Source organism: Athene noctua, chromosome 2 (genome assembly GCF_965140245.1).
Source record: "Athene noctua chromosome 2, bAthNoc1.hap1.1, whole genome shotgun sequence".
Classification (NCBI taxonomy): domain Eukaryota; kingdom Metazoa; phylum Chordata; class Aves; order Strigiformes; family Strigidae; genus Athene; species Athene noctua.
The window spans coordinates 28278164-28304358 of NC_134038.1; the positions used below are offsets into that span (position 1 = coordinate 28278164).

Genomic DNA, 26195 nt, shown 5'->3' on the forward strand with positions numbered 1-26195 from the left:
GAACAGAGTCAGAGTAAAATCGTAATTTCAACAGAAGCCAGACCCAGAGATGCTTACTGTGTTGACTTCACACAGATGCAACTTTTACAGAATCCTCACTGTCAGAGTGAGCCAAAGGCATAACATGCCAAACTGTTAGATTCAACTTCCATTTCAGAATGCAGCACAAACTTTACAAGTTTATTGAAGTGTTACATTTGGAAGAAATTACATGTTTAAATTTTGTCTAGAGAACTGGAACAGTGACAACCTCTGCTAAGCGGCTGCAGTGCTGTCATAAAAGCAATGAAATAAAATAAGCAGCCTTGGGTGATTATAGGAGAATACTGAGACACATTTGTAAAAGCATCCACCAGAACATCACGAAAGAATTCATGCATGGATAAAAACTCCTATTTAAATGTTCTTAAGTGAACCACATAGCTTAGAGAGAAGAAACTGTGTTTTGGCTGTGTTTTCTATCAGCAGGTAGCAGGGATATGTGTAATACCATTGCTTCTGGGAAAAGATTGTAAGAATACAAGGAAAACATCAAAGCTGTTGGTGCTTTTCATAAGTATCAACAGGAGAATGGCTAGGTTAAATGTTTCCTTTTCTCCTGTGAAGTTATTTCTATACACTTTTATGTTTAAAAGTATGGATATTAACTTAGTTAAGATTGGGGGGGGTGTTGTTATTTGTTTTGGTTTTTTTTTTTTTTAGTTATGACTACCAGCAAAAATTTGAGTTTGTGTCTTTCTGCCCCAGTAGATATAAGACTTCCACAAAAAAGATCAAAGAAATTCCCAAGAATTTTCATTACTCTGATAAGGAGCTCCAAGGAAAGGGGTGAATCTCTGGAATATTCTTGCACAACTGCTCAGAATTCATCGTTTGCAGCTTTTTGAATTTATCTGTGCTTGACTTGACTTGCACTAGTATCACGAACTTAAATAAATTTTATAGTTAGAAAATTCTATGAAATTAAATTCCAAAACCTCACTTAATGATGTCCCTAGATAAAAATGTTTATTCATAGGGTCCTCTGTGCCTTGTGGTAGGGTGCAACTGGTGTTATATTTGGCACTACCACCAGCATTCCTCTCTTCATCTGAGTTTACAGACAAACATCTGAATACATTAATTTATGCAAAAAGTATCCAGACTCCACTTCTAACTGCTGACAAGTCTGTCCCATCAGAAATTAGGGAATGATAAAAAAAACAACCCAAGGAATTTAGGTCAGGTCATCCATGGTCAAAAGAAAAAATGTTCCAGAAGGTTCTTTTTAGGAATTTACAGATTGCAGTTAATCACTTTTATAGCTATTTTAGCTAGGAAAAGCAGAATATGAGAAACAACTATGCCTGCAAATAGGAACAGTTCTTAAAAGCCTAGTGCAGCTGGAACTTAGTAACAAGTTCATCTGTTGCTCTGATATTTTGATGTTACTACTTTTTATCCCCTTGTTGAGTTCTGATTACTCAAAAAGGATTGGTGGAAAAATTCCCACCAAAACTGTAACTTGATAAAGCTTTGAAATTTAAGCAACACAAAAAAGCATTGAAGGCATCTGCTTTACTCCACTTTTTTTCCATCTTTTACTGAAAAACCTTTGACAATTATTCAGAGTTCAGTCAAGAAAGTCTGGTCTTTAGGACTCCAACAACTGTCTTAGAATCCTCTCTTATTTTGTATATCTAATGTTGAACACTGTTAATATTGTAGAGGGGCATGTTTGGTCTGATATTAGAGCTGAATTAAATGCCTGTGAGAAATGGAGATGGGAGCAGCACCATACCTGTCATTTCTTTGAATGAACAGTATGTATGAAATCTTGAAATTAATGAAATTTTTTTTTAATGAAAAATTGAACCATTTTTTACTAGAAGAATCTTCTTTTGGGCTAACAATTCATGCATTTTTTGCGGTAACACAGTCAACATCTGTCCAGAGGGTAGGATGTTTTTTTTTCCTCCATTCAATTTTACATTCTTGAGGCTGGGCACTGGCAGTGCAGGGCACCTAATGCCTCATCTGTAGGCAGCCACATCTTTTATTGGTTTTCTAGCTCTGTCTTTCCCTCTGTCTCCTCTGTGAAGAGCATGAATTTACAGATCTTTCAGTCCTCATTCCCCTCCATGTCCATAATTTATGACATCCATGCAAGTGGTGCCAAGCCACTGAAGGTACCTGAAGATATGTGAAAACACACCACTAATGTGAGAAGGACAAATCTTGAGTGCAGTTTGCTTGACTAGCTGGATGATAAATATTCTGAGGATGTTTTCTGATGTGGAATTCAGAATGTACTCACTCTTTGTGACACTCTTCTTCATCTATGATCTTTTAATCAATATTTTACTACCTCTAAAAATGATGAGAATCAAACCCCCTACTCACTGTAATGGAAGGAGATGCAATATATGCCCAATTTAGTGCAATAAAGTTAACTGTCATTAGAAGACAGACTAAACCAATCAAATATACAGAAAGAATTAACTGTGCAGTTAAGAAATACATTACATTGCAGTATTTTTGTCAGTTGGCTTACAGTATTAAGTACTATTAATCATTGCATGCTGCAGTATATACCACTGCTGCTCCTTGTCTCTTGAACTTCACCTGTCTGCCTTCAGTGTCCAGTGTAATCTTCATCCTAAACAGATTTATATTTCTTTGTAAGGAATAATAAAATTAATAACTCCTTTTTGTTCTGGCTTTTCATTTCCAGTGGAATCTGGTTATTTTGTCCATCTGAAAACATTAAGATGGAAGAGGACTATGGTATTTTAGACTGATTCTGGGCTGAAAAAACTTAGTGATAAATGCAAGGAATAAATTCACTGGATTCAAAGCCAATGCATGAAAATGAATAATCAGGATAAACTGAGTGATACCTGCCTTAAGTTATTCTTTGGCAGCAGCTATTCATTACATTCATTCTGTTAAAGGTGCATTTGTAAAAAATGCAATTTCAAAGATAACAAGACTAGATTATGTGGAAACTTAATAAATTCTAGCCGTGCAAAAAGTGATACCAGTCAATTTAACACAAATTTTGAGAAAACAAACAAACAAAAATTTAAAACTTCATTTTTGCTCAAACAGAACGTTAGTTGTGGAGCTCTATTGTTGATGTATGCTTGTCTAGCGTTTTTTCAGTTATTTTGTTTTGCGATATAATTTACATAATCACTACTGTTACTATTACTCAAATATGCAATAAAAAAATCTAGGTATTCTAGTCTATAATGAGCATCAACCCTCCAGAGTGCAGTGATTTACATAATTACTACAAATGCAGCCTCAGTAACTAAATTGCATGTCCCTGTGTTACTCTTTCAGGTCCTATAATCTTCTCTGACTGGCTCCTATTTTTAGACTATTCAAGAAGTTTTCCAGTAATAACAAGTCTTCTTTGACTTCACTTAGCTTTGGGGCTTTTTTGAGCAAAGCAGAAAACTGAATGATTTCACAAGAGCAAGGAATTAGACATGCCATGTCAGTCACTGAACACAGCATCTTGCTGTTGCACACCAGGCACTCCCCTTTCTATGATTTTGCAAGCAATATGTAAAAAGCAGTTAGGGTTTTTTTGCCCCCAGATGCTTGTAAGGCTGTTCCAGAATTTGATTTCTCTATTGAATAAGAACTATCTTTTATTTCCATACTGAACTTAGTATGTTTATGTTTTGCATATTTAAACGCTGGGTATAAACCAGTCATGGTTACTGCTGCTTATTAAGTGGTGTTTGTTTGCTTGCTAACCAAGTCTGGCCCCCAACCATCACAGACAAATCATTTTTCGTCATTCATAAACTAGTGGCAAAGGAGGGAAGAAAGCCCCTCCAAAGCGAAGAACATGATACTTTAGAGTTTTAAAAGCAGAAAATTTGTAGTGTCCCATCCCTCATTTCATGTTGTCTGCCATCCTTTTCCATGGAAGTCTGCAGTGCTATTGTCTCCAAAAGGAGAACTGTCCCTCTGTATTTACAGGAGTGTGCACTCAGAGGTCATTGTTCTCTTGATTCCATTTTGAAGAACTGCATGATAACTAGTCTAGCCAAAGCACCTTCTGGCTAGAAAGATTGTGCTGTACTTTGGAGGAAGAAAAGAGATGTAAAGAAATAGAATGAGAACAATGAAATAAGGATGTTGAAAATATGACACAAGAACAGATTAAGATGGAATCTTCAATATTTGTTTAAACAGTTTCCTACTGTTCTTGACAGTCCTTCTTGGTTATTTTGATGTTCCCTTTACTTTAGATTTGAATTTCTCATTTTGCTGTTCATAAATGTTTTCTATTGGCTGTACAAAAGACGTGCCCAAATCCATCTAGGAGGTTGCTGTTGCATTATATTTGTTGGATTTGCGCTTCACACATAAAGTTATAGAGGGTCAAGCTCCACTCTTACTCACTGGTTCAAAGTTTCATCTTGTAAGTGCTGTTAACTCTAAAAGCCAGTTTCAGTTTACTTAAAAAAAAAAAGATCTATTGCACTATTTTGAAATACATGATCTAATAAATATAACCAATGTAATCTAAGAAACAGCTTAGATAAAAAGCTTTTTGTTGCTGGAGGTTGGATCACTTTTACAACTGGTATGGTGGTCTTAAGTCACTTTTGAGACAGCTCACAGCATGGCTGCCATGAATACTACACAAACTCTGGATCTGCAAGGAAAAAAACCCAACTTAGTGCCACCCTCCCGAGGAAGCAGCCTTCACTGTGTGGGTGCCAGTGGGAATACCCATCCTGGCTGGAAAATGACCCCATGGGGTTGGCAAAAGGGAAGGCAGGAGGCACGAGGAGAGGTGAATGCTCTTCAGCTTCTGAAAAAAAGTGAACTTCAAACGGGCACTGTCAGATCAGGGTAAACCATTGCCAGCTCTTCCTCTGTAAGACAGTTCCTCTGGGAAAATCCCTTCAGAGACCTCAGAGCTACTGAAGTACCTAGAGTCTAGTGCCCTACAGAGACTCACCAAGCTGCTGCCCTAGAAGGGGGTTTCATCCTGCTCTAGGTCTCCCACAGGTCCTGTGTGCTATTTGTCAGACCTGTGCAGATATCTTGGACATCCTTGAATACTTTAGATTTTCTAAAATACCACTAGATGTCTGTTTAAACCCTTGAATACTTATATATTATTGACTTCATTTCATATGAAAATGACATTTTGGGTGCTTAAATAAGCTTTTGCTAGTTTACTGAGTACAGAATACCACCACCAGCAGGTTGTATTTGCAATAAACTATAGCAATACCAGAAATAAAAATGATAGAGCAAAACTTGTTCTTACTGAATAGCAACAATTTTATGGCTTGATAACTTAAGAAAGACATGCTCTCTAGTCTGTAAGTTTCTGATTTTCAGTATTCACAGGTCGACAGAACGAAGATGACAAGCATCTTAAAAAACCTGGTCTATTTTAGCCTATCTACATCATTATTCAGTGACAGGTTCTATTTTCTGTTCTTCACGTTGCACTGTTTCTCTTCATTGTGTTTATATGTGACTGCAAGCTACAGAATGTAATAAAAATGCAGTTTGTTGAAAATTTTATGTTTATTTGGATAATAAAAATGTTAAGATTAAATATTTTAATTAAATATATGTCTGTGTTTTGTTATAAAAGATGTCAGAAAAAAAAAAAGGCTTAAAGAAACAAGCCTTCAAATACATTTGTAGTTTTGTTAAGTCTTTAATTTTTAATGCTTCCTATATATAAGATGAAGAAGAAATGAGATAAACAGAACTATCCCAGCTTGTACTTTGATCAGGAAAATATCAACCTGGCAAGTACAAGAAAAACAACAGACACCAACGATTGTGATTTGTCCTCACCACTCCTGCAGAAGCATCTCATCCAGACTCTCCATCCTAAGGAGAGAAGTTATCAAATATCAAATGCCACAAGTCCCTCTAAAAGTCTTGATAAGTGTTTCCATTCCTTCTGTAAGGATAAAACACAAGAGACCAGCACCAAAACAGCAGGGCTGTAGCTTCCCCAGCATCCTTTGGTAAGATGTCTTGTAAAGTTAAAAGTATGTTATTGCAAATACAACTCAGTCTTTTCCCTGCTGAAAGATGGTCCTTGCTATATCTACTTCTCTGCACTTTTATCTTAGCACCTTCCCTTCAAGCAACAGAGCATGGACCACTCCTACATCACCAAGGGCTTTCTCTCTTCCCAGGTGCTATTTAGTTTGGTTAGGCTGGAGGGATCTGGCCCCAGAATGGTGAAAAGAAAGCTGGTTTCAAAGTTTCTTGAACCTACCAACACACTGGAACATTTTTTCCCACAGATAACTCAATATTTTCACTTTCAGATAGTACAGGACTGGAAAACTGGAGAAAAGCTCTGTTCAAGAAAGCTGTGCTGGCAACCCTTTCAAACCACAGACGACAATGAAGTACACAGAAATCATGCTGCAATTACCTTGCAGGAGTCAGTTATCTGCTAATCTGTTGGGTTCAAAATATTTACACATGGAAATAATGTGGAGTAATGGGGACAATTTGGTTGATCTTGAGTCAAATCCAGAAGTCTGTAGGCAAGCCAAACTCCAGTTGCTCTTGGTGGGGGATTTTCCCAACTAAAGGCTGAACAGTTTGGGAATATTTGAAAACAAAACTCAAGGTATTTATTCATTAGTGCATGTGATTTTCAAAAGTAAACGTGAATTAAAAAAACAAGTCAATGTGAAAAATCTACTTGGTGCACACTTGTGTACTGGATTTCTGGTTGTGAGTCAAATAATGCCACACACTTTGGTGTTATCAAACTTAGACTAGCATATGCCAAAAAGTAAAGAAAAGTCTATTAAACTACATATATTAGGGGGGTTTAATTTCTAGTTCTGTCTTTATCTGGAATAAGGAGGGTTTATAGATTAAGTTTTTAGATTTTTCAGACATGCTGATCCACTGTTCAGTTTTTCATTGAAGACTGACACATCCAGCTTCTCCAGGGTTTCCTTGGAAACTGAACAATTTTTCTAGGGCTCCAAATCCACAGCTGCCTCTCACGCAAAGTACCTACTGAGTACAGGCAACTTGAATTTGTAGGAAAGCAGGGATTTTGTATAGGAAGGACTGAGTCCTGATTGTTTATCTGAATCTAAACTGGATAAATAAAATGAATGAGGTACCAAATTGCTCCTTTTTCCCCAAAAATATTTAAGACTGAATGAGCTGCCTACCTCAAGTGGCATGCACTCTGGGAAAGTTTAGCACGGACTGATAGAGGTGCTGAGCCTTCTCCAATCCACAAAACGTCAGAGGGGATGGAAAGCTCACAGCAACCCTGAGAACTAAGTCCGTAATCAGCCCCATGCTCTGCAGAGTGGAGTTCAGGTTCAATCTTAACAGTTTTTACTTTTGGTTTATATCAGGAGAATTTGGTCTTTGTCACTGGGAACTGATCTAGCCACTGTATATACACTATGTCTTTATAGCTCTCAAAGTGTAGGTCTTCAATTCTGGTTTTTTTTCCTATATATGAATTTTCTAACTAGATGGTGGCTTAGAAGATAGGAATAAATGCTCCCATTACTCAGTGATTATTCAAAAGATTAGGTGGCTACAATGGCAGAGCAGTGACAAAGTTTTGTTTTGCAGTAGGAGAGGAAACCCAAGCCTTGTTCTGGATACATGCCAATAGCCATTCATAACCAAACTACCTATTTCTGAGCACCTGCTTGTTTGAGCTGGGGAGTCAACTTGAGCTAGGAGCTACATCACATCTTGCGTGTCACTGGTAAGGAACATCATTCATCCATGCTATCTCAATATGCTAACTAGCTTTTGCTTCACCCCCAGCTCTGATTTTAGATGGATATATTCCAGATTTTAAAACAAACTTCAATAAAAGGTTGGACTATTTAAGATGGAAATTTTAATATTTGCACTCCAATGAGTGAGGTAGTGAGGTCATATAACCTATCTGTTTCCTGACAACTGATTTCCTGTTGCAAATAATCCCGATTTTGAATTGGGAATTTAATTTCCATATAAAGCTGTAGTTGCTGGGCATATCCTTGCCAGAAAGCTCTATTTTAGAATATTTGAGGACATATTTGCTCTTTGACTGTGTTCACACACTGTTCTAGTAATTGGAATTAAAAGTGTTTTTTCCAGTGTTAGCCTTGCTCTAGTTCTGCCACCTCTAATGAATAGTCAGCCGGAATATTCCTGAAAGACAGAAAACTCATTAAGCTTGAATTTTTACTCAGGAAAATAAAATTCAAACAAACTGTGGTTTGGTTATTTTTAAAATGGGTTCCTCAAGCAGAAAAATGAAACACTTATTAATATTCCAGACTTTCTTATCTATTTTTCTAGTCAGGCCAATGATTACTTCTTAAAACTCTGATTAGACTACCAGGACTCCTCCCTGTAATTAACTTCTGAAGTAATTCTTAAATGCCATCTTCTATTTACTTCCAGTAGTTGTCAGATGACATATTCTGCCCTTTAGCCGTAGTTTATACACAGGGCTATTTTTTAAAAAAATATGCATATCCACAATAAACTGATCTGTTGCTTTTTAGTGGTCAGCTCAATGAGGCAGTGAGTTAGCACACATTCACTTCATTAGGAGTGGAAGATGCACAGCATGAATGGAGAGATATTCAGCTTACTGTCTCAAACTCTAAATAAATAAGCTGCACTTTCAGGTTTTTATTTTGGCAGTTCATGTAAAATGTATGAGTACTGCTCTCCTGCAAACACTCGAATGCCACAAATAACAGCTTCTCTAGAGAAGCACAGCTTTCTCCCCACTGATCTCTCCATTGATTGACACAAAAATACAGGGCTTTCCCCCCCCCCCCCATGGGATCTCACTGAATAATTTTGGCTGAAATTTCTGTTCTTGATGCCTTCTAGTGAATAATCTTGTGGTGCGGGTCTGGGGACAGGTTCGGAGGATCTAGGTTCACTTCCTTCCCTGGTTTGTGCTTTCTCTCACCTTTTGAAACTGTTCCACCTGGCACATAATATTTAGCTGTTTAGCCAGGGAAAAGAAGTGAATACCCAATGTCTTGATGCACTTCTGATCAGACATCTAGCTGGGATGTCTGAACAAATGAGCAGGTCTGAACAGACGGGTAGGTATGACTGCAATGCATTGAGTGCCAAGTGGATCAGCCATCTAGCATATCCTGCAGCATGGCTACATCCCCCGTCAGACAGATGGACAGAGAAACCAATCTTGTCCTAAGAAACATCTCCTCCCTCCAGCGTGAATGTCCCCTTGCTGCACTGGTGGGCAATAGCCCTAGCACCTCCTCTTTGCAGACTCTGAATACTGCTTTTGTTTAAAATGCCTGAAATGGAAATGAAACCTTGTTCTTGGTCAGGAGGTTGCACTCAGCCCAGATTTCTATGTCTTCTGTTTTTACTAGCAGAAATACTTTCAAGGGTTTTATATTGGCCAATTATGTTTTGAGACTAAGTAGTGGGGATGCACAGCCACTACCTAAAGGATAGTTTTATAATCATGAAAGTACTGGGATTCAGCTTCAGGGAACATGGGGAGAGATATTACAGCCCTTTTAAATATTTTTAAACTATCCTGGAATCTACATTTAATACAATTTAATAACATAAATACGAGTCCACAATATGTCTCCCATGATTCTTTCCTACCTAATTTAATGGTAGTCAATAATACAGTTTAAGTCATTAGCATCTTATACTAACATGTTTTCTACTTCAAAAACTTGGATTATTTTCTTAAATTCAGACTATTTTCAAATGTTGATACACTGATAATACTTATGCACATTTGGCATGGGAAATGGAACCCTCTTTTGGTATGATGATATGAAGAACATTCTTCAGATCATTCGCAAAACAATTTTGCTTATATCCAAAGTGTAATTCTTTGCAGAAAGAAGTTTACATCTTTGATACTCAACCATTGTGACAAGCCTTTTCCTACTGGACTTTTGCTACAAACATGTATATGTGGAAAAACTTAAATATGAATTAGTAACTTTACCTAGATTTTAAAAAATTAAAAAATATGCTCAAATAAACAAAATGTACAATGTAAATAAAATTTCACATTTTTTACTTACTTTCTTTGTTTTGTCCATTGCCCTCAGTACAGTTATGTTTAAGTCTTCCAAGACAGATAGGACATTTTTATACTCTCCTAAGTGCTGGGAAAAATATTCTAAAAGAAGAAAAAAAACTCATGTCACCTATAAATGACCTGAAAAATCAATATTTGATTAAATATCAATTTTATCAAGTTGGAATTCCATTATGGTTTTATTAGCTATCTAAATATATAAAATCAACAAGAGTTACAATTAAAAGGATTTTTAAATTATTATTATTATTTCCCCTCAAAATCATTCCTGGAGTACTTAAAAATACTGAACCAGTGTTTCAAAACATTTTCTTTCAATAAATGAGGTGCCAAGTTGACAAAAATTTAAAATATCAGTTTGACAGCTGAAATAGATATTTTAAAAATATCTGCATTTTCTTTCTAAATTGGATTTTCAGTTAAATAGTCTACAGTTTCTGGCAAGAAACAAAGTTTTCATGTGTATCTACTAACTCTGATTATATTGATACAAAAATAAATAATTCTGGTAAAGCCCTTAAAAGAGTAAGATCAAGTGGGGGCTGTTGTCAGCTGAGGCCACTTGTTTCTGTCTGAGAAACAAAGAGACCATGAGCTGGCCAGATAAGCTTCTAGTCCCAGGTACTGTAATTAGATTTTCAACAAATAGGATCCAAGCAGAATCCTTTTAACAAAAATCATGGAAATAACATAAGTTGCAGGATGACCTTGCGTAGCTGCTCAAAGCAAAGGACATTTTAACAGAAAGAGCTGATGTAAAATCAGGGGGCATAAATCAGAGAGATTATAGCAACAGGAGGAGGCAAACCTGGGAAATCATGACCCAAGTTCCCATGTGGTCGATGTGGCAAAATACAATAGAGGGAGGCACAGAAAGGAAAAAGTGTGAAAAAGAAAGGAAGAAAATTATGTTAAAGGTAGAGACTGTGTCAGACAAGGCATTCAGACATCAGATACCTGGAAGAGCATGAAAAACAACAACTAAATGACAGACAGGAAGAACAAGGTTAGATAGGAGGCATTTGAAATAATAAATAGCAACACTTTGAGGCATTTAAGAGATCAGCATGAGCTTCTCAGGGGAGTCATGAAAGCTTAAGGCTTCAGGAACATTGCAACATAACTTCATATTGCTGAGAGGTTGAATGAAATGATTTAGAATGAAAATGTACTGTGAATTAGTAACCTGGAAATAAAGCTTCATATCTGAGGAGAACTAAGATAACTCAGGAAGAGCTGCCTAATCACTAACTTAAACATGTATTGTGTAAACTCAGCACCAGAGTCATAGATCAGAAACACTGTAGGGGTAAACAATGAAAAATTTAAAAGGCAGCTGAAAAAGCCCGTATTTAACCAAAACAGACTGAAAACAGAGCCAGTGCCAGGCTGACACCCTCCTCAACCCTCTAGCCAGTCTGAGGTGGCTAGTAGGGTCAGGTGCTGAGTAAACCTGTAAGTCTGTAATTAAAAATAAACCTGTAAATCTTTAAGTGCAACATCAGCAGCAGTAAACCCTTGCGGAACAAAACCACCTGTCTTCCTTGTCCAGCTTTATGCAATTTTGGCCAGATGCTTAACCAGCAGAAGTTCTCACAGCTCAATTCACTTCAGCTGAGGCTCTTGTCATATATTTATAAGCCACAGGGTTCTTGGTCATGGGTAGGGTTGTTCTGTGGGTAAGTGGGCTAGCATTTAATTTGACAGTATTTTCAGCTTTTATAGGTCTTCAATATTGTTGACCATTGGAAATCTTATTAGGCTACCATATTTCTCTCAGAAATAGGCTGGTTTTGACAAGTATAACTGGTTGGTTGTTGTTTTGTGGGTTTTTTTTTTATTTAGTGAGAGGACTTGCAGAAATTTTTTGTGAATTGCTTTCTGCTGCAAGGAGCGCTCCTAAATCAGGTGCTGTAAGATTAGTTTGATAAGAAACAGAATTTTGGTAAAATGACTCACAGCCCAGAATGGGATACAGAAATGCATAACAGAGCAAAATGCCAGGCCTTGCAGGAGTCTTTTGTGATGAAGGATAGTAAGAACTTGTCAAACTGCTGTTCTTACTGCTTCAAGTTAGAGGGATGTAATAAAGTTTCCTCTAATGGGGTACTAATAGGACAATCTCAAAATTGCTAAAGCACTCATACTTCTGAAAGTGATAAACTAAATATAAAAATATCTCATATGAAAGGGAAATAAAAGTTATTTATCTTTAAATCATAACAGATCTTCAAGCTCAGAGAATGTGAACTATTGATTGGGAAAAATATTTTCAAAGTAATTTCTGTGTGTAATAGATGACAACAGTCTGAAAGATTATAAGCCATCTCCATTTTCCCAGGAGTTCTTTCAATAGAAATTATTTTTTGTTTGAGCTACAAACATTAAACAGAAAAAAAAATCATATCACATGATATGTTCACTTGCAAAGGGCTGCTGCAAGCATAGATTATGTTCTTGCCCCAAAAGGAACTTACCGCAGAGTTCTTCTGTGTCAAGATTGCTGGGAAGATAAAAGTATAGACAGTTAGTGAGTTTAGTAATTTTTTTTTTGATCAGTAAATAGTAGGACTCAAAAATTAGCCTGACTGGGATATGAAGCCTCCCTACCTGGGCTCTAGGAGGAGATGTGAGTGCCTGGCCCTTGCTGCCCTTGCTCTGCTGCCTTAGGGAGGCTTGTCCCAAGCCAAAGGCTGTAGCTGTGCTGCAGCATCCCTGAAGCTGGCTGCAGGCGCAGCCCCCCTTCCCGATCATGTTCCCACTGTCACCTTCCTACTCACCAACAACCCTCTTTGAAGCTCCTCGCCCAGCTTTTGTGCATTGTGGTGCAGTCACTACTCCTCAAGCTTTATGTGTTTGGCTCCAGTGCTGGCAGAAATCCATCTAAACACCAGAAATAGTTTTTTCCCCAGCTTTCTGCCTCTACTCCTCTTCTGTGGCTGTCATGCCGGACAGCATGGCTCAGAAAGCTCGACCCTTCATGCTAAATGAGGAAAAACCCAATAACTTTCTCCAGGTTGTAATCCTCACTGCTCCATGGGAGAGACAGTACAGTAGGAAGATAGAATCAGACATAGCCCATCAGCACACATTATTTCTAAGACTTCTTGGCTGTAAACACCCCTTTCACCAGTACTAACTTCAGCAAAATTAGTCATATGAAAAGTATAGCTCTATTGCCATATTCCCATGCCAACATTATACATACAAGTATTTTATACAGTTCAAAACTGTTCACTTGAAACAGACTTCATCTTGCTCAACTCTTAAGTGATATTTTCTTTCTTAAGCAATATTTCCTATCTGAGACTTTAATAGACAAAAGACAAAACATTTGACCTACAGATCAATTCTGAAATTTAGCATATTGACTTTCTTCCAAGGAGGGGAAGAAACTGGTTATTAAAGAAACTTAATAAGCATGAATGTCCTTTTTGAATTTTGCTGAGGGGTGAATACTGAATGGCTGATTGCACTTAGGATTTTTTTCACTTATCTTTTTAATGGGATTTTTTTATTGACCTTTTAATAAAATGATGACACAGTATTATCTTAAAAGTCCCTTTCATCAATGCTAACTTCCATAGATCTGGCTTTTATTTCATGAAGGAGAGAAACAGACAGAAATTGCAGGATCCTGGGTTGTCACAAACTTGCATACTCAGGGCTATAAAAACTTCTGAACACTTTTAATTGCTGTTGTAAATGAGATTTTCCCATAACTTTATTAACGGAGGTGACCTTATCTACATTTGAACAGGCCAAGTTGGATAGCTGCAAATGAGTCTTGTGTCTGATTTTTCCAATGACCTTGCTGGCAGGTATAATGAAATTCATAGTCCATAAGAATTGGTACTGAAGCTGAGAAACTTAATTCTTAGGTCAATAGACTGTGTGATGGGAAAAAGTGTTTGTGACTCCTTAAGGCTGTTCACCACAGACCACTGTGGCATCAATGATCAAATGTGTCTGATCAACCACTACTGCAGTTCAACAGTAATTTTTTGAATGGTCCAGGTGTTCACTCCTTGAATGCAAACTGAAACCCTAAAAGTTGGAAAACTGCCGGAGTCAAAAAGCAGTGACAGAATATGATGATGTTAAATGTCAGGAGTTTGCTGTTATGATGCCTTGTTCATTGTCCCTGCATTTTCTGCCCTTTCACATCATCTGCCCTAATGTCTCCTCTTTGTAAAAGACATTTCTACATTTCTTAAGGTACAGCTTGATGACTGTGTTTAAAAGAGCCTTTCACATTGCTAGCCAGTCAAATTTACGCTCTTTTCAAATTCATATTAAAATCCATTCTGGTCCTTCTGCAGTATCCTCAACATTGTGGTAGCAGAGACTTTTAGTGTTGCTGTCAGCAGAACATCACTGTTACTCCTATTGACAGAAGCCACACAGCTGCAGAAGAACTACAAGTAAAAACGGAAAACTAGTTAGGTGCTGAATATATTTTCAGTTAGAATTGGGCACCTGAATAATGAGAAAATTATTGTCCAAAGTTATTTGTGTAGCAGCTTTTAGGAAGCCTGACAGAACACAGAAATGACATAAAGAGCATGGATTTGGTCTAGCATACTCATAGTATTTCCTTCTCTATTATAACTACCCTCTGAGGCTCCACTGTTCTTGGCATCCTATTTGAAGGGGATGCTGTTCTAGGCAGGGAAACTAATTTTGTGTCACTGATTATTTCATTCTCTCAGATGTAATAACATGCCGCTTCAAACAGTCATGAACAAACCTAGAAATTCTTTTTCTACACACAATTTTAAACTCCCTGCAGGATGCTACAGAAACAATTAAACAAGTTTGGAATACACTGAATAGTAGAGGAGTGAGGTGCATTCCAGAGGGCTGTTTCTGCAACTCAATCCTCATGTTTATAATGGGGCGCCTGTTCATCATTTCAGTGGGTACGTATGCCAAGGATGCTTCTGCTTAGAGCTATAATCTGGAAATGCCGAACATGTTATTTGCAATATTTGCTGGATGACTCACATCCAGGGGCCCGCACTCCACTCATGATAAACACCCAAAGCATAGGGTGTAGCCAAATGCATTCATGGCATGTCAGCACGATCATTTTTTAAACTTCTGCTCTCACTTTGCTTTCTGACTACTAAATGCAGTCCTTTCACATGTCTGACTTTGTGTCTAAAATGTTCTCTACATATTAACATGAACTGTTTTTAAAGGACTATTACAACTATTCCACTGAGCAGTCCTGATCATTGCAAAGTCGATCATACCTGTTGCTCAGCAACAGAAACATAAGCAAATTCACTTGAATGAACTATGGCAAAAGTCCCTATTTGTGGTACCTCTGGAAACGGCCCAAAATGTAGGAGTGCAAAACAGCTGTGATCACGCTCTTGTTCTGCCCACCACAGTCAGCTGTGGACTGGGGCCTGCCAGGGAGGAGGGAAGGTCAAAGCTTCACATACATTCACTGGTGTGAATCCACCAATCCACAGCCCCATCTGCTGACCTGACACATATGAAAGGCATCTCTAGGCAGAGGTACCAGCAGAAAATCTGCATATTTTCCCTGGGCCACAATAAGAGGCAATGACATCTTTTCAGTACAGGAATTATATATAAAGTATGGACTCCGGCATCTAAAGCATTTATTTTATTGAAGAATACAGTACTATGAAAGACTTTATGAACTAGCAATTAAAAAAATTCATTGCCATGACTATCATAGCTGAAGAAAGATAATACTTTCTTCTTCAGATCTCTCTTCATTCTCAGATATGAGAAGGATTTATTTCAGAGGCTTGAACCAACTCTTTTTTGTGTCCCATTTGCACATGTCTTTGCTAAATTTGGTTTTAGGGAGGAAAGTTTGAGGCTGGTATCTCCTATTGTTAAGTAGAAGCATATAATTTATGACTGAAAGGATTTAAGTGTTACTTAGACTGTGCAAGGGCAACTGAATAATCATCCATGGACAGTCTCAGCCAAAAAGCTGTAAGCTCTTTGCAACAAGAAAGCCTGCATACCATCCCACTTCAAGTCAGCAAAATGAGGTAAGTGCTGCAACACTACAGAGTGTGTTTGCAAAGGAGTCTTATGTGTGCACTTCCATTTTAAGGATGTTCTGCTTCACAGCTCCTCTGCAACAGCAAAGACCTTTTTGTTCAGGTTTGCTCAAGGTTTCTTATCAGTGGAGGCAAAACTGCCTTTTGCCAGTAGGATGTGCTGTTGGGACAAGCCGAGGCATTAGCCTCTTGCCACAGAAAAAGGAGTGGCAAAAAGGAGCTAAAGTGGGACAGAGATCCCTGGGCTGGTCCCTGGGGAGCCAAACTTCCTGCTGCCCTGAGAACACTGCTGCTCTTCAACCCCAGGGCTAGCTGGACTGTGCACCCTCTGGCCTTTCAAAGGCAGCAAGCAGCCACCTTGGCTTTCTGGTCTTTGACACGGGCAGTGGGATCACAGCTGTTTTAATGTCCCACATTTTGCTGCATTAAATAATTTCCTAGTTTGCTTATGCTTAGCTCCAGCCCAAGTGATAACTTCAGAATCATCACTTACTGCTATGTCTGTGGCAGGACTACAGGTCTGAATAAAGGTTTTTTTCCTGACTATTAACTTGTCTGAAAAATGAACCCCCTAGCTCATTGCATTAGGCAATGAATCACAATGATGCAATGACTACATAGCTGGCTGGCCACCTTAACCATGCCAGCTGTAACAGTCTCTGTGTTGCTAAAAGCATCTTAATATTATTAAAAGTCACAGTGTATGCTAAAATCTGTAGAGAACTGTACTTAGGGCTGCAGGACTATGATTTTTTTTAGCAGAGTCTGAATAACACCAACCTAAATGAGGAGATGAGAGGCAACATCATGGTGGATCTTTTGTCACAAAGAGCAAATTTCAGTTTTTAACCCTGTAGAAGATAATAATGTTTCAACTCCTGGATTTGTCTGAATATTATTTTAAAAAAAACCCCTGAGATTAAAATATTTATTCTTACACATAATAAAATGTTTATTTTTGTCTATTAAACTCCTTGGAAATGCATATGTTGATAGAGATATCACAACTGCTGTGATTATTTGGGAAACTCAGATCATGGAAGGGACTAGGCCCTTAAACTACACCTACCATTAAGCAATAAGCTCACTGCTAGGAAGCCAATGTTATCTTCTGAAGAACTGAACTGAACTGAAACATTCTAGGTCAGCTCCATTCAGGTCAATGCAGTTCAAACTACTCATTACCATTTGATATTCCCAGTGTGAGTAATTCTCATTTTTTCTGCAGAAAGTTGAATTTCCCATTAAAAATAGCCATTCATATGGAAAATTTCCAGGCAACTCTATTTGCAGATTGTCTGTCTGACCAGAGGGTCTGTTAGCATCAGGACTGTGTAAGTCATTCTCAGTGAACTTGCTTTGTTCAGCCATGAAATACTAAACTGTATAAGCAGCTCATACTGACCAGTATCTTTCCTTTTTCTCCGTACTTCATTTCCAGACTGATTTCTGTGGTTATTGTCTTGAAATGTCTAAGAGTTAAGACCAATCGCTGCAATTATGTCTCTTAAATAGTAAACACACTTTTCTGGTATCATTGCTGCACCATGTGCCTGAAATTCTTATTTAGTCCAAAAGATCTAGTTTTTTAAAAAATGGTCAAAATCCAATGTATTATTTTCCTCCTGCATTTTTTTGCATTCAATAATTCATTTTTAGAAAAAACACTTTTCACTCACCTGCAATTCACCTAATTAAAGAGTGTCTGTCTCCTGCTGCCTTTAATAAATTTTTTTTCCTCATTGTACTTAAAAGTTGATTTTTTTTTTCTGTGTACTTGTATTGAACCGTGATAAATCAGTATGAGACTAAAATATGCCTTCCAATTCAAATGAAAGAAAACCATCCAAGGCACAATTACTATCCTTAGATTCCTGTTAAACTACATAGGATTTGTCATTATTATATTTACAACCAGAGTCTTGAAGGAAGCACTGTGGTCCCATATAACATGTATTTAATTTTAGTTTCAGTGCACAGTACTGAGCTGCAGGTTAATGCAGTCAGATGGGTTCCTTTGATTGCAAGGATAACGCTAACCGACTTCTTGCTCTCAGACATCAAATTGATATCCTTTTGGATTTTCCTAGCCAGGCAGATGACCTCAGCATTTCTCTTTTGACCCAAGGGCAGAACTTGCATCTAATGAAGATCTAGGCAGGTGAGAGGGAAGTGGATTAATTTTGGGGCTGAGTCCTAAACATAGATGTCCATATGTGCACTGGGTGTCCAACCTCCCCTGTCAGGCAAAGAAGCCCCAGTGTATTCAATGGAGTTGGGGATTTTTCAGCAGACCAGCTAGTAGAAGCCTGAATAACTGGATATAAAATAGGCATCTAGTGTTACAGATGCTCTAGTATTTCTCCTACCACCCAGGTCCCAGCCGCTTCTCCTGTGTCATCCCATCCACCTTGGGCTGCTGTCTCAGGTGGGAGCATTTTAAATACCTTATGCCTGGACAATATTGATGAAACCTATGACGTGAGCAGAATTACTTAGGTGCCAGTGACTTCAGTGACCAGGAGGGACCCTTAGACACTCTGCTGACACATACACATGCAAGCATAGATGTGTCTCCATAGTGCCCAGTCCCATCCCTACAAGTGCAGTACACGCAGCATGACAGACTCCCAAATGCCCAGCATACACTCAGTGCTGCGGGTGGCCAAGGCTCTCAGGTCCTCACCAAACACATCTCTGGCTTGTGCATAGTTTACCTTTAGCTTGTGCAACACACAAAGGCTTAATGGGACCTCCCTATCCTTGGGAGGCTGCCTGTGCCCCAGGTCTGCCTCAATAGCTCTAGCATCCCTCCTACCTTGTAACTAATGTCCTGGCTGAGGACTTCATTTTACCAATGAAAAAAGAGAGAAAAACAAGTCTGATTCCCCACTGAGTCATATGAGTCAGTAATCAGTGAAGCATTTATCGCACTATCTCTCTGGCAGTGCTGCAGACTGAATCCCCTTGGGAACCTCCGCGTATCTTAGTTTGTAACTTTGCCAGATCTTCTCATTATCTTCTGACCTTTTCCCTGAGGATGCCATTATGCGAAAACAATTTCCATGAAAGTTATGAGTGGGGCTAAGGAAGGGAGAAGGATAAGAGTAAAAGGGAGGCTTACACTTGCAATGACTGCTAAAACCTATTCATTAAACCATTAACCATGCCAAGGATTCTTGCTCTGCTGAAGCATGGGCTTGTCACAGTTGACATTAAAATCAAGCAGGGGCAGATTTACCAAGGAAATCAGCTTTGAAAGCATACCCCTATAAGCCACAAATTTCCATTTTTTCCTGCGTAATTCTCTGAATTTATAAAAAGACCTGTGATGCTGATACTTTTCTCTACTTTCAGTACAGTTATTCAGGAAATAACACATGTAAGCAAAACAGCTATATTTCTGAAGAACTACCTCCTCTGAAGCTGAACTGTGCTTGTAAGACTGTCTTGCATGCAGGTTCTTTAGCATTCAGTAAAGGCAAATGTGAAGTCCAGGTAATACAATCTATTAATTGTTTAGAGCATGCTAATCCCACAAGTTAGGGTTTTCTGAGCTGGGATAACTGGGAGTTTAAATAGCTTCTTCAGCAATATTACAACCCCCAGGCATTTGCACTGAACATACGCACACATTGGAATTAGAAACCAGATGAGAGCTCATAGAACTGTTAAGATACAAACTAGGTAGTAGGAATGATGCACACTTTGTTAAAGTACTCAAAATAACAAGTTTACAATAAAAATATGATTACAATAAAAATTCCTGATTAGATGCAAATATGGGAGGAAGAAGATTTTCAGATTTGGATTTGGTGTATACATTATGATTTAGTGATTCAAAAGGGCCAAGAAAAGAAATAGCAATGGAAATAACACAAAAAAATTCTTTGATATTTTTCAAGTGGAAAGTCAGTGAGGCCAGTGACATTCCACGATTCTGCTTTCTGTTTAATCTGTAAAATATTCTTGTGCTCAAATATGCTCCTAAAAATAGTGCTTAGGAGAATATGTTAAGAAACACAGTGCTTAAGGTTGCAAGACAACTCCACTCTTCTCTCCTCAGTCTTAAACTTCTCAGATATTGCCTTGTAAAAGTGTGCAAATTTTGAAAATATAAAACTTTTCTTGTGGTTAACATCATCAGCTCACTCTATCTTCAGGTGGCTTTGAGCATCTGTCCCTGATAGCCTTTGCCTTGAGCTGTGTGTACTGATTTATACTCATGCCATGATAGCACAAATTGCTATGCAACAGAAATGAGTGTTTCACATTCACTTGATAGAAGAGTTAATAACCAGGATGCTCCAAGACAGCAGAGCATGTGGATCTTCAGCTTCAACATTACTTCAATTATGACCTGCAGACCATGTCCTCCAAGAGCTATATGCTGTCACCCTTCTTGTCAGCCCCAAGTAAGAAGAGTTCTGGTGCCTTTGCAGCTCCAGCATTTGCCTCCTACACCCTTCCTATTTCTCCCATCATCCCTGTAGAGCCTTGCTGAGCATTGTGTAGCTTAGAGCTGAGGTTGTAGGGGGGAGAGAGGGGTGAGGGACCACACAGGGTTTCCTTCACCCTCACAAAACTCCTCTGAAAAGGTTAATTCAGCTTTCAAGCAGAGTGCATTGAGGTTTTTTGAGGTCTCAGGACAAGCACTGATAAGGTCTCAACTGTGACACTGCAGATGTATAACACAGATGTCATGTCAACTATGATATGTGTCAAATCAGGAGGCAAAGGTAAGTTCTTCCTCTTGCTCCTTCCCTTCTCACAGCCATGTCCTCATGTTGGTCTAACTTGTACTGTGGGGGCTTGGTTCCTACTCAACACACTGTGGGGATCTACCTTGGCCTCCTGATACCTTCAACAGAGCTTAAGATGTTACCCAGATGCTTATAGTGTGCTTATTTCTGGACTATCTGCAAAACACTTAAACCCTTATGAATAAGGGGAGAAGGATCATTGTACAACTCTAGGTTGAAGCTTAAGGCTTTAAAAATCATTGCTCTTGATTTCTTGCCTATATTTACCTTTTTTTTTTGTAAGGGTCTTTAAATAAAAGTCACTGCTTTGCAGTAGATGCAAGTGCTAAGTGCATGCTAGGAAACAAGAACCTGGAGACCTGGCTTTAACAGCCCAGATCTAATCACTGCTGCATCAACGCGAAGCCTTTTCTTACACTGATGGAGTGAGGGCATCTGAGTGGGGACCCTCTATAACAGCTTCTTTATAGTATTTAATGGTATGCGATTGAAGAGGGATTGCCCAAAGGTTTCATGAGATCCTGGAAAGAACAAATAGAAGTGACTTTCAGTGGAAGTCAAATGCATAATTTGCTTTCAGCTTCAATATGAAGAATGACAACACTGGAAACTGCATTTAAGGAAGAATAGTTAACTGCTACCCTCCTAACACAGTCACCTTGTGCTAATTACACATCAGGAATGCTAGTTGTATGGCCTAATCAAAGCATTCTATTGTCTTTTTATGTATCTTTTGAAGCACAGTATCTCTGAATATTCAGAAGTTGGTTGTTTTACTGAAGAATGTTAAAATTAATTTAACGTATGAATTAATTCTTGGTATTACCTCCCTGCCTTCATTAAAAATCAGGAGACTGGCATTCACTGGGTCACCACAGTGGCTCACTGGTCCAGTGTCCTCTTGTTTTTTTGTGGTCATAGGAGACTTTTAAAAAACCCACAACTTACGCTAAGACCTTGTGAACACATATGAGGCAGTCTGCCCATGGGGGTAATTTCTGTGTAACTCTGTGTATCTAGTAGTGTGCCTATAAACTAATTATTATATTGGCTTGTGGTTCAGTAGACAGAAGACCCTGCCACAAATTTGCTTACAATTTATATTTTTGATTGCCAGTTCTTACAAACACAATTCTTGTATTAAAACACCTTCAAGAAAGGTAAAATATTGTAGCAGTACTAAAATATGGGAAAAAATAAGTTCCTTTTTTTTATGGACACACTACTTCACCTAATTTGGTTGTCTAGACAGTGATAGCATCATTATTAATCTATGTTGTACTCAGTATATATTAATTTATACATTTGTTTCTGGCTGTATCAAAAGAAAAAAGGAATGGAAGTTAAAAAAAATCATACAATCATTTTGTATGGTGTGTCTTTACTGGTATTTATTTAATATTTAAAATGTTATAAAAAGGTAATGTAGGTTTAATGAAATAAAAAAATAGCCTGTGTACACATAAGTACATTCATAAATTGCAAAATACATTTTGAAATGATGTACTGATGTAAAATTAATGATTTGCCCTGAATGAATAACCTGTACTTTAGGGTCTAGATAAGTTGTAAATATAAATTCATGCTGGCATAATGAACTCCTATTCAACCTATCTCTTGAAAACTTTATGCAGTGCTAACTAATCTCTACTCATCATTTTTTCCTTGTGATTATGGTCACTGCAGTACCAACTGACTCTTTTTTTGCTTTGTAAAAAAGGTAACTCCTGTCTGCACCAAATAGCAAGGTTCAGAGACCATAGTCAGTTAGGCAGACAGAACCTTAATTTGCTGGGAAGTTAAACCTCATATTATTTGCTCTGTCACCAGATTGCAAATGGTAATTGCTCATTTTAGCCATTTTCCATAGCCTATCTGCTTTGCAACAGGTATGTTACATTAGCTTGGCTTGGTCTTTTAAAAGTTAATAATCTTCTAAATCTCTCTTCAACAAGACTGACATTAGGATCCATGTAACAAGGGTTTTAATACCTGGTTAATTTAGTTCCTTAAAAGTGTTAAGCCAATGTAAGTCTTTTACGCTTTGAATATTTTTTTGAAAGATTGCTGCAGCAGAGCTGAAAAAGGAATTCAGATTTCCTAAGCTTGTGGCCCATGGATATCACCCCAAGGCCACCGCTCCTTTTTTATCTTCAGGCTTTGAAGTGCAAAGACTCATGTACACAGTGAGGCTTTGAACGCTGGCAGAGCTAAAAGATGTAATGCAGGTGGAAACAACCCAAAGTCTGCTCTTGTGTCAAGCTGGGTATGAAATCCTGAGATACTACAAGAAATGATCCAGCAGACCATGATGACATGCTTCCCTAGTCATCTGTTTTAGGCATTTATGTGTAGTGTAAATCCCTGCATTGCTTGAGGAAATTAAAATGTTACATTTACTTATTCTTTCTGTACATAGTACCTATTTATTTAGCAGTATTTCTACAACCTTCTTCTTTGAATTTATAGCACGTAAGTACTTTTGACAAATTAGGGAAATAAGGGAAATTAGGGACATAATGACAGCCTTCTTATGATACAAGATAACCTGTTTATGTCGTTGCTTCCCCTGTATTGTCTGTTAAGGAGAATGATACATCTGGGAAACATGTTTGCCTTTGTTGCACCCTAGTATCAAGTGTCTCCAACACAGGAAGGGTTACTGGATGCTTTAGGATGGCCTTGGGATTAAGAGTCCAGTTCCATACTTCCATTTTGTGCTGGCTTAAATCTAATGATTCTAGGGACGTTATGCCTGATTTTCAGAAGCATAAGTGAGATCAGAGCTAAAAACCAAATCCACAGAGCTATTTAGGCATTTACTCCTAGGGGATATACTGCTCTATGTTGATTATGAATTAGGTGCCTATGTGAATGATTTTAGGACTGCAGAGAACAGATCTAAAAGAGGATTCTTATCTGTAGGAATTTCATGGTTCCATATAATCACACAGACAGTACTGCTCTTGAACAGCATGTTTATGAAAAAAATGTTGATAAAGAAGCAACCAAGCCCTTAAGACAGCAAAGAAATGTGGTTCTGCATATTTAAATAGTTGCAATAAGCAATTCTTTGAATAGTAAATATCTCAATTAACTTAACTATTGATCTTTTACAAAAAAGATTTGTATATTGGCTAAGGAAAACATAGAAACTTTTTAAAAATTTTGATGTTTATCTTCCTGGAAGTTGTTAATAAAAGATCATAAACTGAGATACATATTCCCTAGCACACACTTGTATAATATTGACCAGATTTCAGACTTCAATTAGTTATTTTCTTCATACTTTCTGAAAAAGATAAAGTGGTTTAATAATTCCATCTAGGCTGGAGGGAGGCAAAACTGGTAAAGCAAGAGAATATATTCATTAGATTAGATCATAATGGTGGAAAAAATGGACAAGCTTCCAAGTACATAAAGCCTTCAGTGATGCTTCTTCAGAAGAATGAGTTTTGAGATGGTTCCTGAAAAAGATGATCTGGGAAATTACAGGCCTGTCAGCTTGACTCTGGTGCCTGGGAAGCTGATGGAGCAGCTCATCCTGAGTGCCATCATACAACACATGTGGGACAAACAGATGATCAGGCCCAGACAGCATGGGTTTATGAAAGGCAGGTCCTGCCTGACAAACCTGATCTCCTTCTATGACAGGGTGATCTGCTTATTGGATGAGGGAAAGGCTGTGGATGTTGTCTACCTTGACTTTAGTAAGGCCTTTGACACCGCTTCCCACAGCATTCTCCTGGCAAAACTGGCTGCTCGTGGCTTGGATGGGCACACGCTTTGCTGGGTGAAAACTTGGCTGGGTGGCCAGGCCCAAAGAGTTGTGGTGAATGGAGTTAAATCCAGTTGGTGGCCGGTCACGAGTGGTGTCCCCCAGGGCTCGGTTTTGGGGCCACTCCTGTTTAACATCTTTATTGATGATCTAGACGAGGGGATCGAGGGCACCCTCAGTCAGTTTGCAGATGACACCCAGTTGGGTGGGAGTGTTGATCTGCTCGAGGGTAGGGAGGCTCTGCAGAGAGACCTGGACAGGCTGGAGCCATGGGCTGAGGGCAACTGGAGGAGTTTCAATAAGGCCAAATGCCGGGGGCTGCCCTTGGGCCACAACAACCCCCAGCAGCGCTACAGGCTTGGGGAGGAGTGGCTGGAGAGCTGCCAGTCAGAGAGGGACCTGGGGGTGCTGATTGACAGCCGGCTGAACAGGAGCCAGCAGTGTGCCCAGGTGGCCAAGAAGGCCAATGGCATCCTGGCTTGTGTCAGCAATAGCGTGGCCAGCAGGGACAGGGAAGGGATCTGACCCCTGTACTCGGCACTGGTGAGGCCGCCCCTCGATTCCTGTGTTCAGTTTTGGGCCCCTCACTACACAAAGGACATTGAATGACTCGAGCGTGTCCAGAGAAGGGCAACGAAGCTGGTGCAGGGTCTGGAGCACAGGTCGTACAGGGAGCGGCTGAGGGAACTGGGGGTGTTTAGTCTGGAGAAGAGGAGGCTGAGGGGAGACCTCATCGCCCTCTACAGCTCCCTGAAAGGAGGTTGCAGAGAGCTGGGGATGAGTCTCTTTAACCAAGTAATAAGCAATAGGACAAGAGGTAATGGCCTCAAGTTGCACCTGGGCGGGTTAGACTGGATATTAGGAAGTATTTCTTTCCAGAACAGGTTTTTAGGGGTTGGAATGGGCTGCCCAGTGGTGGAGTCCCCGTCCCTGGAGGTGTTTAAGGATAGAGTTGACATAGTGCTGGGGATATGGTGTAGTTGGGAACTGTCGATGTTAGGTTAATGGTTGAACTGGATGATATTCAAGGTCTTTTCTAACCTAGATTATTCTGTGATTCTTTGAAAGCCCTTGGCTGGAATTCCAGGCCTTCTGCTGCAAGGTTAGTTGTCATATCAATGGCCAGTATCACGCCTGGTCATTGACAGGCCACCAGGGTGATGGGCCTGGGCTCGTGTTGGCATTTCGGGCTAGTGATGCACAACTCATGGCAACTGGGTGTCTGAAGAGGAGGACTAGGAGAGCTGAGAAAGAGGGGAACAAGAAGGGCGTGATGCTGTGACACAGACAAGCAAATAAGAAAAAAAACATACTAGAGCCACTGTGAGGAAGAACTGGCCAAGGGAAAAGGCCTGTCCGGGGCTACCTGGGGTAATGTGCAAGTCCTAAAGTATTAAGGTGACTGCCAAATTCATGTGTCTGAGGAACAAAGCTACTAATATCTCACTGTGAGTTAAGTGTCTGGATATTTATATGAAGTACATGAATTACAAAATCACAGCCTGGGGTTTTTT

The 26195-nt window shown here is 38.9% G+C and overlaps 1 protein-coding gene across 4 annotated transcripts in view; it reads right to left on the reverse strand.

The window, feature by feature from the left end:
• The window catches only part of NECAB1 (N-terminal EF-hand calcium binding protein 1), a 70677-nt gene that overhangs the window by 26102 nt on the left and 18380 nt on the right, over nucleotides 1-26195 (reverse strand). For 3 of the 4 annotated variants that reach the window (XM_074898747.1, XM_074898746.1, XM_074898745.1), the window contains one exon: nucleotides 10071-10168. In XM_074898747.1, coding sequence (XP_074754848.1) covers nucleotides 10071-10168 — 98 coding nt within the window. Of the gene's footprint in view, nucleotides 1-10070; nucleotides 10169-12564; nucleotides 12591-26195 lie in introns of all 4 variants that reach the window. The other variant, XM_074898744.1, reaches the window with a different exon arrangement.